This window comes from Lemur catta, chromosome 10, assembly GCF_020740605.2.
Source record: "Lemur catta isolate mLemCat1 chromosome 10, mLemCat1.pri, whole genome shotgun sequence".
Classification (NCBI taxonomy): domain Eukaryota; kingdom Metazoa; phylum Chordata; class Mammalia; order Primates; family Lemuridae; genus Lemur; species Lemur catta.
The window spans coordinates 5,354,964-5,373,782 of record NC_059137.1 but is presented as its reverse complement, the minus strand read 5'-3'; the positions used below and the strand labels follow the sequence as shown (position 1 = coordinate 5,373,782).

The 18,819-nt window shown below is 61.4% G+C and overlaps 1 protein-coding gene across 2 annotated transcripts in view; it reads right to left on the bottom strand.

Annotated features, from left to right (window-relative positions):
- The window catches only part of FIBCD1 (fibrinogen C domain containing 1), a 29,518-nt gene extending 17,515 nt beyond the window's left edge, over positions 1 to 12,003 (bottom strand). The window contains exons 1-4 of one of the 2 annotated variants that reach the window (XM_045563729.1): positions 11,980 to 12,003; positions 11,536 to 11,649; positions 3,598 to 3,621; positions 2,585 to 3,064 (exon numbers count right to left, since the gene is read on the bottom strand). In XM_045563729.1, coding sequence (XP_045419685.1) covers positions 2,585 to 3,064; positions 3,598 to 3,621; positions 11,536 to 11,607 — 576 coding nt within the window. In that variant the 5' untranslated portion in view covers positions 11,608 to 11,649; positions 11,980 to 12,003. Of the gene's footprint in view, positions 1 to 2,584; positions 3,065 to 3,597; positions 3,622 to 11,535; positions 11,650 to 11,979 lie in introns of those variants that run through there. The other variant, XM_045563731.1, reaches the window with a different exon arrangement.
- Between the last annotated feature and the right edge of the window lie 6,816 nt (positions 12,004 to 18,819).

Sequence of the window (18,819 nt, the reverse complement as noted above, 5' to 3'; positions counted from 1 at the left end):
GGCTGCAGGACCACGTGGTGGGAGGGGTCACAGACAGACTGCAGCTGGCTGGCAAGGGGGCAGGGAGCCGGCCAGGTCTTCACACACGAAGCTGTCACTTGCCAGGTAATAGCCCATTCGTGGAAGGAAAATAGAAATACACGGTGCCGGCAGTTTACAAAATGTGATTCCTGGCTGCTCTGGGCAGGGGCCCTGCCAGGCTCTTAGTTTCCCTGTCAGTTTCCCCTCTGCTGAGCAGGTGATTCAGGGAGGGCTGCGGCCGGGCGGGCAGAGCATCTGGGCCTCACTGCGGTGTCCTGTGGGGGGCCACAGGCAGCCCTCGGGAGGGACAGGGGGTGGGGGCAGCAAAGGTCACTTGGTTAAGTCACACAGGTACGGCCCATCTTTCTCAGTCCATGACACATTCGAGAAACTCAGGCGCAGCCCCCTCCCTCTTGCTAACTAACAGGCAGGGAAGACCTCAGCTTAAACCCGCAGATGATTAAACTTGGAAATGTACATATAAACATGCCCCGAGTTAATGGGGGAGTCAGTCCCTGCTTGCTGAGCCGCACAGATGCGTCAGGGGAGGACTTGGCAGCTTTGAAGGCAGTGACATCATAGTTGCTGTTTCTGGCACTTCTTAGTGGTGTGGCCAAGCTTCGGCAGGGCGCTCCGCCACTCTGCGCCTCAGTCTGCCCCTCCGGAGAGTGGGGTGACAAAGGCACCTGCCTCCTGGGGTAACAAAGGTACCCTCTCCGGCTGGCAGGGTGCTTATCCGCACAGAGCCCGGCACACGGCGGGGCTGCCGTTCCTCCCGGGAAAGGGATTTTCAGGGGTGGCTCCCCCAGGTTGAAATTCCAGTTCACAAATGGTTTCTACCATAACACTTAGGAGATGCTGATGTGCAGACGGTGGGTGTCTCCCACCTGCCAGACACCGGCCACCCCCGCGTCCCCTGGGCATGGCCTGCAGAGGCCCCACGTCCCAGGTGAGCAGCCCCAGCACAGAGAGGAGCTGCCCGAGGTCCCACGGCTGGCGTGGGTGGGGCCCGGGCTGGATCCTGGCTCTGCCGACCCAAACCCTCAGGGCAGAACTGCTCGGCTCAGGCCTCGCCAGCAGCCGAGGGTGACAGTGCACAGAATCACAGGGTGCTTGCTGAGCTGCAGGTTCCCCCACGCCCCCACTGGGGCCTGGGGGCTGGGGTGAGGCCCAGGAACCTGAATTTCAATAAGCACCTCTGGCGAGTCCCACCCAGGTGCCCATGGGCACGGCTTTGAGAAACCCGGGCCTGTGCTGAGGGGCTGGGGGGCTTGGAGAGGAGGTGGGGCCACGCCAGCCACCTCTGACTGAGACATAAGACACATGGTCTCTGGAGTCACCCCAGTCTGCAGGACATGAGTCAAATCAAGCATTTTTTGAGAAGTATGTCCGGTGAGCCACCCCTCCCGGGCCCCAGCTATCAGTCCTGCAGGAGCAGCTCCGTGCTGTGCTGGTCGTGAGTCGGTGGCAGGACCCCAAGGCCCCACCTCCTACATGCTGAGCCTTTGGGAGCCAAGCGATTTGGAGAGCGAAGTGGGGCCTGGGTCACCTGAAGGTCAGGAGCTCCCCCGGCCTGCTGGGGAGGCCTGAGAAGTGGCAGGGAGAGGGCTCGACACCACCAGGAGAAGGAAGCCACCCTCCCGTCAGTCACCCGGACAGGGTGAGGAGGACTGACACTGCCACAGCTGCAGCTTCAGAGGGAGGGAAAAGGCCCACTGCTCACGAGCTGTCGGGTGACCGGCGCCTGGTAACCCCGTGTCTGCACAGGGGTGGGCAGAAGGGGCGGGGCCGCTGGTGCAGACCGGGGCTTGGCTCCTAAGGATCTGAGTCACAGGGGCGTGGGGCACAGGCTGGAGGCCGGGCAGGGGACCAGGGGGCTGGATTCCAGGCCTGACCTGGCCGCAGCACCCAGGACAAATCACCACCCCTTTCCAGGCCTGTTTTATCTTCTGGAAAACGGTGGAGGCAGAGATGGCCGGGGGTCCTTGACCCTGTGACGGGGAAGCGCCGTGCTGGTGCTTCGGGCACGGTCTTGGCAGGGTTGGAAACACTTCGCCCAGACCCACCTGGCGCTGGTGAGAGCCTGGCGTGGCTAGGGGCCGGGGGAGGGTGGCAGTGGCTTGGGACAGGCTAAGGGTCTGGCTAGGCTGCCTGGACGGGCCTCTCCATCCCTGGGGAGCGGTGGGCATCGCATGGCAGTGAACTGGGAGGGGGACCGGGGAGGGGTGCAGCTCCCTCTGGCCTAGAGCACTGACCACGTGACCCTGAGCAAGTCACAATGTCCTACCTCGCCTGCATCTTGGAGTGCCTGGGGACACCCCTCAAGCCCTGCATTTGACCCGACCCAGGGGAGAAGCTGGGTTTGAATCCTGGCTCCCCCTAGCTGTGTGGCCTTGGGTGAGCAACTTCACCTCTCTGAGCCTTGTGAGCTCGTATGCAGATGGAAATAGCAATAGGCTCCGGTCCAGGGCACCTGGGGGTTGATTGAGGCCGTGGACATCAGATGTCAGCACTGGGCCGGCATGTAGTGGCAGCAGCCCCACACCTCAGCAAGACCCCCTACCTGGAGGAGGCGTCCCTGCTCACTCTGCAGGGTGCTCAGCCCCTGGCCCAGCGTGCTGTGCCCCTTCCGCAGCCCCGCGCACTCCGTCTGCAACTCCGCGGCCCGGGCCAGCAGCCGGGGCAGCTGGTCGGCCAGCGTGTCCAGCAGCTCCTGCTCCTGCTCGCCCGGCAGCCGCGCCTGGGCCTGGTGCGTGGCCAGCGCCTGCAGCACGGAAGCCTGGGCATCCTCCAGGCGGGCGAAGCCGTCGGTGAGGTCCGGGCAGCGCGGGTCGATGAGGATGCTGAGGCGCGAGCTGTCGGCCCTCTCCACGGTGACCAGGGCGCTGTTGGCACCAGCCGGCCCGGTGCTGACGACCGGCGGGGGCGCTGTGCCCGGTGCGTGGGTGTGGTTCAGGAAGAGCACAGCGCCGGTGACAGCCACGGCGAGCAGCACAGCCAGGGACAGCAGCACGGTGCACAGCACGTAGCCGCAGCTCGGCCGCTGTGGGCCAGCCCAGGACACACGGACGCACAAACAGGAGAGAGAAGGGCGAGCATTAGACCCGGCCTCCGGCTTGGCCCGGTGAGGATTTGGCGAGGACTGGACAAGGCTGAGGGACCCCTTCTTGGGGACCAGGGGAGGGCGTCACACAGAGACAGACGTGAGAGACAGTCACAGAGGCGAGACAGAGAGACGGACACACAGAGATACAGCGAGAGTGACAGCGAGAGATTCCGGGAGGAAGGAGGAGAGAGACAGAGGCCCAGAGGAGGGCACAGAGCTGCAGGAGACAGAGATGGAGACAACGGAAAAGGGAAACTGAGGCAGGGAGCCAGGAAGATGAAGGCAAGCACTGTGCCTTTCCTCCACCTGCCCCTGCCCTGCCCTCATGCCCTGCACAGAGCAGCCCCGTCACCTGCGGAGCCCTCCCTGTCCTGTGAGGGCTGGAGGTGGAGACCCCCACTCTGTGGCCAGACGGGTTCAGGTCCCTGCGCTGCCACCCCCACTGTGTGGCCCTGGGTGAGGGCCCGCACCCCTGTAAGCCTCGGTTTTCTCACCTGTAAAATGGGCTGACGACACCCCTGTCCCTACACGTGGGTAACTGCCACAGACTCAGGGGGAGAAAGCTGTGCTGGTGACAGCCACGATGCTAAAATGCTCGTGCTGTCAGGGGAGCGAGTGCCCCGAGCTGGTGGACGCCAGTCACTGAAGGTCCCCTCCATGTGGAGCACCCATGCCCCACGCTCTGCTCATGCTGGTCTCTAGTCCCCAGGCCACACGGTGGCTCTGAACACCCCCGCCCCGTCCTCGCGCCTCCTGTCTCTTCACAGAGCAGCCCCTGACGGGACAGACGCCAAACACCGGGAGACGGAGCTGCTGCCCTCTAAGGCGGCCAGGGCTGAGGCAACAGGCGGTATCTCAACACCCGGCAGGCGCGATAGAGACTGTGTCCGGGCCTGGGTGGCGTTGGGGGCCCCACGACAATGGGAGCGGGAGCCGCAGCGCAGCTGGTGACTAAGGGGCACTGCGACGTGGAGGCTGGTGCTCTGGGGGCCCAGATTCACTGGACAGGATCACTCATAGCCACCGAGCATCTTCTACATGGGGAAACTGAGGCCCAGAGAGGGCCAGGGGCTTGGCGAGAGTCACACAGCCGATCAGAAGCAGAGTGTGGAGTGGTCCCGAGCTGACTGCCTTTCTCCCGGGGCCAGGCACGGCCGACGACTGAATTTCCTCAACTCTGAGACCCACGTTTTCCCCACATTTTCAACCTTCCGAATTTGAGATGCATCTTTAAATGAATCAGTGTATTAAAGCACCCGGGTTCGTGCCTGGCGCATTGTGCTCGTGCAGTAAACATTAGCGGCTTTTGTTATCCAGTGGTCAGCGTGCACAGAGCACGTGGACGTGATGTTCTTTCCACCCAAAGTGTTTTTCTGTGTGTCATCGCGGCCGGGCCACACCTTGTCTTTTTCTCACACGTTACTGACTCTGACATTGGAAGGTATCTTACACTCGTAATGGACACCTCGCCTGCTTAGTGATACGCAAAACGGGGATGCTCTTCCATCTTTGCATCTCACCACCGAGAAAACACAGAGTCTTTTCCGCAAATTCAGATTCTACGAGTCGGTCCTGCATATCCTACTTGGCGCCCGAGGAGGGTGGGTGGGGGTGAAAGCAGACCCCAGGGACAGGATCTGTTCTGGTGTCAAGATGAGGGAGAGAGCCCCTTGGCCTGTTCCTGTCATCACGATTCTGCCAGAACTCAGTGCTCTGCTCCGCGCCTGCCCAGGCGCCCTGGGGGACACACACATTCCAGGCTCCGCCAGATCCTCCCCTCCCTCAGCTGTGCAGAGAACACATCCTCAGCTGGGAGCATCCACTTCTCTGCTCCCCTCCCATGGCCTTATTCTCTTCCTCCAGGGCTCAGCTGGCTGTCACCTCCTCCCTGAAGTCCTCCTTGACTGTTTCCTCACCCCCCCACTTGGAAGCCCTCCTCCCCTGCTCCCTCACGAGGGTGCTTATCAAGACCGTCATCACCTTTGACTTCATTCATTCACTCAATCATTTAAACATCTATTCACTGAATCTCCCCATGAGCCAGGCTGTGGGCCAGTCCTGAGGAGGTATCAGCGTACCCAGCCCTGCCCTGGGGGAGCTCATGTTCCAAGGACTGTCATTGTCAACTTTGTCTGGGGCCCTGATACCTTTGGGAATCTCATGAAAGCTGCAGACTCAATTTCTGGGGACTCAGGGGCTGGTGAATCCCAGGCCCAGCAAACTTGCCCTGGACCGTGAGCCCTTCCCCGGGCAGGAACCTGTTCAGCGCCCGCACGGACCAGTCCTGGCAGCTGGTTGCCGGATGGACGGCTGGCTGGGGGTAGAGACGGAAGGAGGAGGTGGCACCGGGAGAGGTGAAGGCGTTCCTGGGACCGACCAAGCTTGGCAGGGCAGAGGCCCCTGACCTCCCAGCTAAGCCCGGGACCCCAAGGCACGGCGGCCTCTCACTCTGGCCACCCTTGACTGTGTGGCTCGGAATGAAGGCGACCTCCAGGCCATGCCACGGCCCGGCCACCAGCAGGACAGCAGCTTGAACAGGTGGGCACGGCACATCGCCACCATTCCTCAGGCACCTACCACGATCCACCACCGCAATCTCCAAATAAGCCCGTGTGGTTGACACTACAGTTGAGTTCATCGTGCACGTGGGAAAACTGCGGTCAGAGAGCGGAAGACCCCAGCCCACAAGAGCAGCATCCGGACCCAGGGCTGGGGGCCCCGGAACCTCATCTATACCAGCCCTGCCTGCCGAGCCGGCCTATGATTTCTTTCCTCTCCCTAAAGGATGTCTGGGGCTTGACAGGCAAAGCCCTGTGTCAGCAAGAAAGTCCCTGTCATGCCGCTCCTGCAGCCCATCGGGAGGCACCTTGCCCCGAGCGGCCCAGAGCCGCCCTGTCAGATCATGCACGTTAAGGTCCCCCAGCCGGCGAGGCCGGGTGGCTTGGCAGAGAGGCCAGCGTCTCCCTGCGTGTCTGGCATCCCAGCCCTGTGGGGCACCCTCCTCCCACCTGAGCCCCTCCCTGGTGGGAAGGCAGAGGGCACAGAGGGGGAGGGGCTCAGGGAAGCTGCAGGGGGTCCCCCAAAGGCAGGGGGACAGCAGAGCTTGCGAATGAAACAGGACACTCGGCAGAGGAGAATTAGTCTTCAGAAATCACCTTAAAGATGAAGGACTGCTGGCTTTTATAGGCTGTCGTTTACGTGCCTCGCAAAGAAATCTGCGATCACGAGGGGGGCTTTGGGCAGCGGGAGGGGTGTGCCTCGGGGCTGAGCTCATCAGCCAGAGGGCGGCGCACCGGGGCTGCGGGCGGGCGGGAGGATGCACACACAGCCCCCAGCTCCCGGGAGCAAGGCGTCCCACGCAGGAGGCACCAGAGCTCGGAGCCTGAGCCGGGAGGCCCGGGTTCGAGGCCCACTTCTGCCACCAACCACCTGTGTGAGCTTCCAGCTGGAGGGATGCGGCTTCCTTCCCCGCATGACCGGACCACCCCGACGCCAGCCCAGGCTCAGTGGCTGCCTAGCGAGCTCTGGCTAAGGGGAGGACAAGGTGGGCCCATGCAAGGAGTGAGGCAAGAAGCCCCTAGAGGTGCCTCAGTTGTGGGGTGACCTCTGTCCAGGCTCCTCCCCTGAGGCCCCAGCCTCAGAGGTCTGGCGGGGGAAGGGGGGCTCAGCGGGGAGGGATTCAATGCCAAGGTGCTGGGCTGAGCCGTCCCGCCCAGCGGCAGGCACCCTTCCTCCCGTGTTCCAAGGGAGCTGGCTGGCAGTGGTCCCCTGGGTACCCTGAGACTGTGCTTCCCAGATGAAAGCAGGAAGAAGAAAGTCTCCCTCCAGGGGGACGCCAGGCGAGGTCAGATCCAGACGTGAACCTCCCCAGTCCCCTGCCCCACCTCCTGGGAGCACCCCGGACCAAGGCAGGGCAGCTGGTCACCATGACAAAAACCCGTCGTGGGGCTTTGCATTGAGAAAACCAAGGGTGGGTGACGTGCGCTCTGGGCCAGGCAGGGGCTGTCCCAGAGCACTGAGGGTGGGGGGCTGACAGGCTCTGTGGAGGGGGAGCCCAGGCCCTGCCCAGCCCAGACCCCCAGGGAGTTCCTCCTCGTATCTCCCCAGGGCCCCCGTCTGCACTTGGCTGGCTCCCGCCTGGGCGGAGCCCTGAGCCCCTGGCCCTGGCAGGGGGAGGGTCCCTGAGACCTCCTGGGCGTGAGGGGCTGGTGGTTCTGCTCACAATTCTGGGGTCCCAAAGACTCAGGAAGAGGGTCTGCAGGCTTGTTCTACGAGATCTGAGCAAGAGCCCTTGTCCTACTGCAGCCTCTTCAACGGACCCAGGCGAGGGCCACGGCCACTGGGAGGGCCTGGGGAGGAGGAGCTAAAGGGGTCCCGGGGGACAGGGGGGCCGGGGAGCTGCCAGCCTCCGCCCTCCTGGAGCCCCCAAGCTCCCCAAGCTCTCTCACTGCCCGGGGGACGCTCAGCTCTGGTGCCTGCCTGGCTCCCCTCCCTAAGCCCCACATCCAGCCAGCCACCCGCTCCGGCCACTCCACCTCTAACCCCCTTCCCTCTGACCCCACCCCCAGTTCCTGCCCTGGTCAAGGGCCCAGCATCTGCCTCCAGTCACTGTGGTCACCTCGCCCTGGGCTCCCAGCCCTGCTCACACATCCCCACACGGCAGCCAAGCAGGCCAGGACGCTGTCCCACCTGGACCCTCCAGGGGCACCAGGGTCACTCCCAGCCCCTGCCAGTGGCACACTTGGCACATGCTGTCCCCTCCCCAGGCACCCCACCACCTGCATGGAGCCATCTCCATCCTGAGCCCCTCTGGACTGCTGGCCCTGGGCCCCCGGGTCACAGCCACACAGCTCTGGGCTAAACAGAGCTCCGTGCAGGAGGGGCTCGGGAAGCCCAAGCCCAGCACAAAGGAACTTCAACCCCGACCCCAGGGAACGAGAAGAAAGAGGTGCTTTGTAATCATGCCTGTCTTGTGCGTTCGCTCCCCCGTGAGACTCTAAGCGCCGTGAGGCACAGACCATACCCACCAGGCTGTATCTCTAGCATGAAGTCGGGACTCCATCGTCACTGAGTAAATTTAATGCTGCAGGGATTTAGGTTAGACATCAGGAAGAACTTCCCAAAGTTCTTTCTTTCTTTTTTTTTTTTTCCTTTCTGGAATGTTTTTAGACATTTTGAAAGCATCAGGGGATACTGTCTGGGATGGGTGGAGGTTGACCTCCCTGTAGGGTGGCTTGCAGACTGCTCAAGAATAAGGCCCCCCACAACCAGAGATGGGTACAGGGTGACTTCCTGCCTCACACGCCAGGACTAGCAGAATCATATCTACATCTAGATCCTTTCATCTCAGCAACTCCAAACTCCTGGCACGTGTCATGCCACCCTGCCCCAAGGGCATGAGAGCCCCTTCCCTCTCCGTGGGGAGCAGGGATGCTCTAAGGAGTCCAAGTCTGCAATTCGTCCAGGGTTACCCAGCAAACGAGCTGAGTCTGGATAGGGGTGGGAGAGAGCGGGACCCAGGGGGTCCCCAGAAACAGCAACACGTGGACGCAGGCCTTCATCCACAGTGGTGCTGCGGGAACCACACGGCCCAGATTGGAGCCCTGTCCCGGCTGAGCGAGCTGAACCACGAAGGGACAGCCAGCCCCTGTCCCCTTTGGCTCCCGCAGAGGCCCCCATCTGCTGCCCAAACTCAGGTTTGGTCCCAGCTCCAGCTCTCTTGGCCTCAGTTTTCTCATCTGTCAGATGGGTTAATCATCCCTGCCACCAGCCTCCTAGGGTGGTCGCGACTATGAAATGAGCCATGTGGGTGCTGGGAGTCTGGCACTGTCATTGTTCTCCTGGAGGGAGTGCACCATTAAAGAACCTCAGCCAGGCCCCCGCGGTGGGAGCCTTCCCCGGTGCGTGGAGGGGACATCAGGACACTGGCAGCCTGTGAAAGGGGACAAGGCCGCTTTGAGAGCCATCCTTCTCATGGGTGCACGTGCTTTACAGTTTGCAAAACACACCGGTATCTCACTTGACCCTCATCACAGCCCTGTGAAGTTACGAGGAAGCAGGGATTGCTGTTCCCGTCTTACAGGTGGTAAAACCCAGGCCCAGAGAGGAGGAGTAACTCCCCCCGAGTCACACAGCACGCCCATGGGCAAGCTGAACTGAGAAGCAAGGGAGGAGAGAAGGCCACCCCAGGGAACCGGGCCAGGCAAGGCTCTCTCTCTCTGACAGCAGGCACAGGAAAGGCCTTGCCTCTTGTCTGAAGCTTCGAACCCGCCTGGAGCTGGCGCAGGGGACCACCCGTCTACCTGCTGGGTCACCAAAGGGGCGGGGAGGGGAGGCAGGTGTTCCCTATTGGCCCAGGCCCCTAAAGCCACGGCCCTCAGCTGCCTCCGATGCCAAGGGGCAGACAGCCGGGCTCTGGCCCCAGGGAGCAGCAAGGGAGGCTGGGCCGTGCCTGGGAGGCCTTGAAGCCACATTTCAAACAGATTCCCCAGAAGCCACCTCCCCTTGAGACAGCTGCGCTTGCTGGCTCCTCTCCTGAGGCCCCTCCTGGCCGAAGCTTCCTGCAGCTCAATTCATCAAACACTCCTCAGCTCCCAACCGGAGCCGCTTGGAAGGGATGGAACCCGGGCCCAGGAGAGACCCAGAGTTGGGGTCCAGAGGGAGTGTGTGTCCCAAGGGGTCTCCTGGTGGAGGAGGACTCAGGACTACGGACAAGGCAGTGAGGTAAGGGCAGCTGAGTGGTATAGGCTAAATACTGCTAGCACTTAGAGACACAGCCACTAGGCATCAGGGAAGGCTTTCCGGAGGAGGTGGCGGCACTTGAGCTGGGTTTTGGAGTACATGGAGGGTGTGTGTGTGTGTGTGTGTGTGTGTGTGTGTGTGTGTATGTATGTGTGCGCGTGTGTGCACTGGGGAGCCTGGGGAAGCCAACAAGATGGACAGCAAAGACCTGGAAATGGGCAGCCTGGTGTGGGCCCAGGGGTGGCAGATGACAAGCAGTCACTACCTGTAAGGGGCCAATGGGAAGGCACAATGGGCCAGGCTGGGCAGGCCTTGGAGGACAAGCCTAGAAGTTAAGACTATTCCTGCCAAAGGGGAGAAAGCCAGATCTCATCAGGAAAGGACTTATGTGGGGACGGCTTGGGTGAAGACCTGACCTAAAAGGGGTACAAATCACCCCTGAAGGCAATGGAAGAGGAGTGGGACTAGACTGAGGTTTGCATCCTCCCTCTGCTTGTTAACATGCTGTGTGACACGGGCACGTTCCTGAACCTCTCTGATCCCTGGTCTGTGACATTGGAATGAGCAGCCCTGACTTGCTTCAGGAAGTAAGGTCGTGAGGGGAATGGGAAGGGGTTTGCAAACTGCAGAGGGCTAGGCCCCTGCGCCATGCCAATGTCACTCCAGCAAGAATGAGCAGGTTGCAGCTCCTGAGAGTGAGGGGCCGCCCAGGCCCGCCCCTGCCACCCGCTCCTGCAGCTGCAAACTCAAACTGTTCCTTCTCTAATGACATCTGTCTGGGAGAAATTTAAAATTTAAAACGGGCAGCCCCATTATTTCCTCTCCTTGGTGAGCGGGCCTCCGCTCCAGCCTGCCTGCCCCAGTCCCTTGGCAGCCCAGCCCGGGGCAGCCCTGGGGCAGCCCCTGTGCCTCAGCTTCCCACTCCAGCCCCTCGCTGGCCAGCCGGGCTCTGTCCTCAGCCCCTTCCAGTGCACAGCCCCGGGCACCCTCCCAGCCCCACCTCCACTGCCCCTGAAGAGGGGAGGAAGGGAGGAATGAGCCAGCCGTGAAGCACACAGACTGGGGTTCAAGTCCCCTAGAGCCGCGTGGCCTCAGGCAGGAGCCGGCCCTCTCGGAGCCTTGCTCCCCTTGTCTTAAAGTCAGACAATCCCAATACCCAGCGTTCTGACATGAGATGAGTATTTATTGGTCCCCTACTGAATGCAGGGCCCTGGCTACAGGAGGAGGATGCAGAGGAGACCCAGGGGGACAAGTCCTGGTCCCAAAGCTCAGGTTAATGTGTCAAGTGCCTGGCACAGGGTGGCGCCCAGAGCGGGGACCTTGTAAGTGGTTGGGATGCCCATTTGTACAGGTGAGGAAATGGAGACCCAGCAAGGGGAGTGATCTGTCTGTGGTAACACAGCGAACTACAGGTCCCCGACTCCCTCTGCACACGCGCGCACCGGGGTCTCTGCCGGCGGCGCGTGCGGCTCCTGCAGGGGTGCCGCCCCCATCGAACCCCGAGTTCGGGCCCGAGCTGGGGCAGGAGGAGAGGAGGGTGACCGCCCCGCCCCGGGCCTCCTGTGCGCTCCAAACTCCAGCCCCCACACTGGGTGCCCACCCTGCCCGACCGAGAGGCCACCGCCTCGCCAGCCGCCCGAGCCCCCAGTCCCCGCGCCCGCGCGTACCTGCGGCTTGTCGCGCGGCCGGTCCTCAAGTTGGGAAGCGCCGCCCATGGTCTTCCACCGGTCGTTGACCATCTTTCCGGCAGGACCGGCGGGGGCGCCGGGCGAGGCGCGCCGCTGCGGAGCGCAAAGGCGGCGAGATGGGCGCGGGGCGCGCTTGGCCCGCCGGTCCCCGCCTCGGTGCGAGCGGGCGGGCGTGTGCGGGTGTGTGCGCGCCGGGGTGTGCGGGCGTGTGCGGGCGAGAGCGGTGAGGGCAGGAGCGGGAGCGCGAGAGCCGCCTGCCCGCCGCGCGCCGCCCCACTCCGCTCCCGCTCCCGCGCTCCCCGCGCGCTCCTCTCCCTCCTCCCTTCTCCCTCCTCCCTCCCCAATCTCCGCGTCTTTTTTGCCTCGGACTCTCTGCGCCTTTTATTGCTCCCCTCGGCCTCCCCCCGACACACACACGCACACACACACGCGCGCGCACACGCCCGCGGACTTCCATAGCTAACGCACCTCCAGAAAGGCCAAGCTAAAGGAGGCAGACCCGGCCCAACAGGGCAGCAAGCTGCCGCCCGCACCCGGAGGGGCTGGGAGCCCCCGGCGGCGCCTCGGCACAAACTTCCTCGCGACGCCACTCACACCAACTCACCGTGCGCGGGGGGCGCGGCGCCGGGCGGGCACCGTGGGCGCCCCCACCGGGCCGTCGGGCGTCTCTGGGGAGCGGCGCCGCTTTCCTCCTGGCTCCCTCCCGTCTCGGGACACTGGGCTCGCCCCCGGACCCAGGCCGGGCAGGGGTGGGGCCGGCGGGGATGCGCCCTGCGGTCTCCGAGATCTCTGGCCAGAGCGCCCAGCCCGGGAATCTCCAGCCCCCGGGGACCTCCCTGCTCTGGACCCCGACCTGCTAGCCTGGTCCTGGGGGCTCCCCGTCCCTGGAGCGCAGACACGTGCCTGGCGCTTGCGGGCAGAGCGCCGCCCCGACGCCTCCCTGCTCAGGCGGCCCGCGGGCGGAATGGGGTCCCCGCCGCCGCGACAGCCGCCAGCGCCGCGGTCGCGAGGACGAGCCGCTCCGCGCTCTGCCCGCGCTCCCGGCCGATCGCCCGCGCTCCCCAGGCGCGCCCGGCGCGGTCTCAGCCCCCGCCGCCTCCGCCGCCGCCAGAGGAGGGATTTGTGCCGGGAGGGGTCTTCTTAGTCGCCCCTTCCCACCAGCAGCACTTTTTAAAGCATTTAATCCGCCCGGAGCGGCCTTCGGAGGTAATTGACAAAGTCCTTAATCTGCGCCGGGAACGAGCTGCTATTGTGGCTTCCGACCGCGGCGCCCACGCGGCCCGACGCGGAGCTCCCCGCCGGCCCGGCCCCTCCCCTTTCTGCGGCCCCCACCTTCTTCTGGTCCCCCAGCTCCAGATAGACACCCCCGTTCCCCGCCCTCGCTTTTCCCCAAAGCTGTTTTCCGGCTCCTGGGGCGCCTTGGCCCGCCGCGCTGTTCCCTGGCACCGTCTCCGTCTCTCCCCACTGGCTGCCGTCTGTCGCCCCATCCTCGTCCCTCTCCCGATCCCTCTGCGCGTCCAGCACGGGCGAGCAGGCCGGCTGGGGGTGGGGGCCGTGTCCAGCCTGGGCAGGGGCGCTCCTTGGGCCCCAGAGCTGGAGCGGGGGACCCCTGGCCCCATGCCAGCTGGGGAGACTGTCACCCACCAGAAGCTGGGTTCACAACCCGCCAGTTTGCGGCCTCTTTTTCCTTCCAGGATGGCGGCCTCACCTGCCGCCCCACCCCAGCCGATCCTGCAGCAATGGCAGGGAATCAGGAGCCCTGGGGTCTGGCTCTGGCCCCTGGCTCTTCCTGGATGGCGCCTGTCCCCCTGGGCTTCTTTCCTATTGATTAGGGATGCCAGCAGGTGACCCAGAAGGCCCTGGCTACGTGGCCTAAGGCAAGCAACTGCACCTCTGAGCCCCATGTATACCAAAGGGTTAATAGCACCCTCCTCAGAAGGGCTCTGGGAGACAGTGCATTAAAGCACTGAGCAGGGCACGGGCTCACACTTTCCTGCTGTGGTCTTGGGCACATTTCCTGTCCTCCCCGAGCCTCAGTTTCCTCGTGAACAAGGACTCTCCTCTTGGTGGAGAGTTGTGAGGTTCGCAGGCCCCTGCTCGGTGCCTGGCAGGAAGCAGGCACGTGGTGGGGACCGCAAGTCTGTGACTCCACAGTTTGGGGAGAAGATGTAAACTCCATAGGTGTCTGTGCACAGACGAAGGTCGCCCTGGGGTGGCCCTGGACTGAGAATCTGAGGGAGGGGTGCCAGGGGCCTACGGAGGGGGTCCTGGGTGTGTGCTCTGCGTGCTTGGGGGAGGCACCCCAAGAAGGAGGGGTGTGCGCTGGACCGCAAAGGCGCATGAGGGCAGTGTCCACACATGTGGATGCTAGGGAAAAGGCAGTTCCAGGGCTGGGGCCGCAGAAGCAACGGCAGAGAGCGGAGTGACCACGGCCTTCCTGGGCAGGTGCAAACAGAACACTGGACGACCTGCTCCCAGCCTGCAGAAGGGCGATTAGACAGGTGAGCGGGGGCCACCTAGCGGCTCCTCCTGGCAGTGTTTGCCATGGAGTCACCTCACCTGCTCAGCAACCAGTTCCTCAACTTTCCAGCCAGTGTGTGTCTTGGGGGGCAGGCCCCACCCTGTCACCCCCTCTATGATGACACCTCTGCTCAGCACCCCCGAAGAAGCATCAGCCGTGATGCAGGTCTGGCATGAGCCCACAGGCATCTTCTCTGCACTTTGCATCCCGGGCTCACCTGACACACTTGGGGCATTATCCTGGGAGAAGAGAGGGCTGCCACCTGTTCATTGGAGATCTGTGCAAGAGAAAGAGCAGCTGACCCTGCAGAGCAGACAGTCCCCACCCTCTGATTTTCCTTCGACAAGGCTGATGGTCACAGAGCACCAGGGCAGGACCCGCCTAAGACTGGGCATTCTATGTCAGGGACTAGCTAGAACCTAGGACCTGTAGGCTGCAGGGGATTTGCCCCCAGGCCACCTGGTGCCGTATTCACTCCCTGTATATCCACCCACCCTCCTCTCTCGCTCACCGATTCTACATGTTCCTACTTTGCCTTTCCAAGGCCACCTCGTCTTATGGCCCCACTGATGGACATCCCCTGTCTGGGATTGCACCAGGGCATACCAGTCACAGTCATCAGCTGGACAAAGGCAGCTGCCCTTGGTCGGTGCCCACCACGGTCCAGTGGGGGCCATAGCTGCGGGTCCAGGTGCAGGGCAGCTCCCTTAGAGGGGAGCAGGTGTAAGGCGGGCTCTGGGGCACGCCAACACCGGAGGCCTGGAAAGGAAGAGAGCCAATGAGGGGACAAGGAAAAGCAGCAGGGATGGAGGGTGACAACATGCAGGGTGCCAGCCCCTGACCAGCTGCTTCGCTCAGCCCTGTGCCAGGCACCCCACATCCTCCTAGCCACCTTAATACATGGGAGCTATGGTCCCCGTTTTATGGATGAAGAAACGGGTTCAGAAAGGTAAGTTATATAACTTGGGTAATCATGCTATTAGTAAAATGATATAATTAATAGTGAATTGCCATTTCCCATGTGCTGGATATGGTTCATTAGCAATGGCATCTTATTTCATGTGATCCTCACCCAAGACCTGTGGGTGTCATTAATATCCCCATTTTGTAGATGAGGCAGCTGGAACTCAGAGAAGTTAAGGAAGTTGACCAAGATCACACAGCAATCGGTGGGGCTGGAGCTGGAACCCTGGGCAGTGCACTGCCAGAGCCCGTCTCTCTTTCTCAAATGCCTTGGTCCTGTCCGTCTGCCGGAGCTGGGCCTAAGACACCCGGCGAGCACTGCTGAGCTGGCAGCAGAGGCTTGGCGAACGTGGGCAGAATACCAAACGTGCCTGTCTCTCAGGGCCCGAGGGACGGGCTGGCCAGAGGTCGGGACCTCTGGCCCTTGTCCACCCAGCCTCTGCCCCGCACTGCCAAGGGCACTCAGCTCTCACCATAAAACTGTTTCAACTTAACTCTGACAGTCACATTTATCATTAAAAATAAATGTGTCTTGGCTTCCCGTGGCAAGGAAAGCTACCGTGCGGTGATTCAATGGGCTTGTCACCCCTCACGGTTAGGCGCGGGGAGCTGAACAGCTGGATGGTCTCCAACGCCAGCTCCTCATTTTCTGCAGCTGGAGCCAGAAACGTACAGTGGGCTGACATTTAATTTAGAATCCAACATACCTGACACAAACCCATAATACAAAGGCGGGGGCGGGGTGGGGGGGGAGTCCAAGTGACAGGGTGGATTTCTTTCTTTCTTTCCTTTTTTTAAATTTTGCTTTGTCAACACTGAGTGGGGATGACAGACGAAAGGCAGCGATCAAAGGCGAGAATGAGCTCGGGGGAACGTGTGTGTGAGTGTGAGAGCCTTCGTGTTGGCTCGCGGTGCGTGGGCAGGGGGTCCGTGCCCGGAGCCCGGGGACGCCATGTGTGGCGTCTTGCGGTGGGTCTGTCAGATGTAACCCGGAACCGTGGGCTGAGTCTGGGCTGTCACGGCTGAGGCTGGAGCCCAGAACCAGGACGACGTGGTCACTATAGGCCAGGACAGTGCCTGCCTGTTCCGTCTGTGTGTCCCGAGCCCTTCCCACCGGTCCTCCAACAGTCAGTGCGGAGCAGGAAGGGGAAATGCTATTGTAAATGGAGTTCCTCTTAGGGAGAAAACTGGCTTTTCCCAGCAGAGTATGCTATATGGCCGTGAAAATTGAAGACTCAAGGCTGACCAGGGAGGGGAGGGCAGAAGGCAAGAGATAGGCGGGAAGCCCAGCAAGAGCCCACAGCTGGAGTGGGGAGGAGGAAGTGTGGGGGAGGGGGAAGGACTGGGGGGTGGAAGTGGGAGGAGCCGGGGAGCCGGATCCAGGCAAGAGCGTCTGGGAGAAGGCTAGGCCGTGGGAGCCACAGCACAGGTAAGTTTGTGGGCACAAGGGGGTGTTTGCTCCTGCATTGGAAGTGATTTGCAGTGTTGTGCTGCAGGGGCCCGTCTGTTACCCCCAACCCCCGGTAGAAAGTCTGCCCTGCGCAACAGCCTTGAGTTCCTGAAGGTTTGGGGAAATGAAAAGAGCAGGCCCTGGGCCCCACCGACGTCAGGGAAGGGCAGAACCAACAGTCCGGCTACCGGAGGGGAGGGGAGGGGTCCTAGAAATGTCTAGAATTCAGACTGAGCAGGAAATCCAACCAGCAGTCCAGGAAGGAGCACCTGAGCTTGAGTCACTTCATTTGCATTTCAAGGCACATTCTAAACTCACAGCTGCAGAGAATTTGGAGACCCCGGGCAGCTAACCTTTAGCTTTCAAATGTTCGGTGTTGAAAGGAACTGGGTGTAGAAAATGAAATTCTTACTCGGACATCTGAATGCAGCCGGTGGCCACATCCCAACCTACAAGTGGCCAGACTTTCAAAAATGGCCTGGCCTCTTTTCATCCTTCTTTTGCATTCCCAGTGCCATGATTGCACCATTGGAAGCGCTGGGGTGCTGATGCTGTCGGTTGGCATTTCTTCCAGCTCTCACTCATGGTGGCTTGTTTTCTTGTGTGTTTTGTAATTTTGGATTGTGAGTTCCATCTTTGTCAAAGCTTTATCTGTGGGAATCAGTGTGTTCCAGGCTGAGAGTCTGTCCCTCCCTGGAGGGTGGGCTTTTGTTTCCACTGGGCACCTGAGGACACTCCAAACCCAGGACCACTTTAAGTTCCCATCTTGCAAGTAGAATACATTCAGATCAAAAATATTCGTGAGAACAGGCCTGGGGTTATTAATTTATAGGGGAAATTTTTCCTTGTTATATTCCTTTTTCCCTGCAGAGGGAATTTTCCTGAGTCTGCGCATTCACAGAGGGTGTGGCTCTGGCTTCACGTTGGGTCTGGCTCCCTGCCTCCCTGGAGCCCAAGGCCTGCGTCCTGGGCCATGGAACCCAAGGACACGGTTCACCTAGTTGGCACTGACCATGGGTGACAGCTCCAGCCCCAGTCGACACCTGATTCCCCTCATTTTGGGGCAGTTTGGCCATGCATGTAAAAGGGTGTTTGTCATACGGTATCCACTCTTGTTACAGGTGTCTGGTCTACCATATCGTAGAAAACAAAAGTCCCTTCTTTTCAAATGCCTACTTTTCTTTTTTCTTTTTTTTTAAACTTTAAAGTCAAACTCACACACAGTAAAATGGACAAATCTTGAGGGTACAGGTGGGAAGTTTTGACCACCATGCCAATCAGATACAGAACATTTCTGTCACCCTAGAAAACTCCCTGTGTCCCTTCCCAGTCACCTCCAACCCCCAGCAGGAACCACTGTTCTGATTTCTATCATGATAGCTTGGCTCTGCCTTTTCTTAGATGTCGTGTAAATGGCATCATGCGGCATGTGCTCTTTCTGGCTTCTTTCGCCGCACATTAAACTTGGGTGACACGTCTGCGTCGTGTGTCTGTCGGCCGCTTGCTCCTTCCCATCGCCTACAGCCCTGCCACAGTGTGTCTGAGCGTTGTCCTGTGGAGGGACGTGTGCCTGTGTCCAGTTGGGGCTGTTAAGGGCAGCGCTGCTGTGAGCATTTGCACCCACGTCCCTGGTGCACATACGTACGCGTTCTTTGGGCACATGCCTAGGAGTGGGATTGCTGGACCATAGGGTGGGACTATGTTTAACTGTGTCAGAAGCCCCCAGATTGCTTTGCAACATGGCTGTGCTGCTTGACACCCCCAGCAGCAGTGTGTGGGGGGCCAGCGTCCGTCCGAGTGCTGTAGTGGGACAGGGTGACTGTGGTGTGTCTGCCCTTGAGCTCGCCCAGTCTGCTCGTTCGTTCACTTGCTCAGTCATGCCACCAACGTTCACCCAGCGCCTCCTCTGCAGGCCCAGCCCATCCTGCCTTGCGCTAATCCAGGCTGGGCTCTTGGGGTGGGAGAACATGGGGGTTGGGGTTCCAGGTGCCCTGGGTCTCACTCAGAAGCCCCTGCCTGGAGAGGCAGGTGCTGGGCAGAGAGAACCGGTGGGCAGACAGGCCTCGGTTAGCACCCTGCTGTGCTGCCCCTCAGGGAGGGACAACCTCCGAGCCTCAGTGGGGATTTGGCTGCCCACTGGCGGGGCCCAGGGCTCCAGAGCGGTGGCTCCCACGGACTCCAGGCCCCCTCTGGAGACCCACCTGAAAGCCCCCCAACCACCTGAGCACACAGGGAGAGCTCTTGCCTCTTCCCTCAGCTCCCACGTCCAGTCCACCGGCAAGTTCTCTCAGCAAGTATTCGCTGAGCACTGCTACGTGGAGTCTAAGTC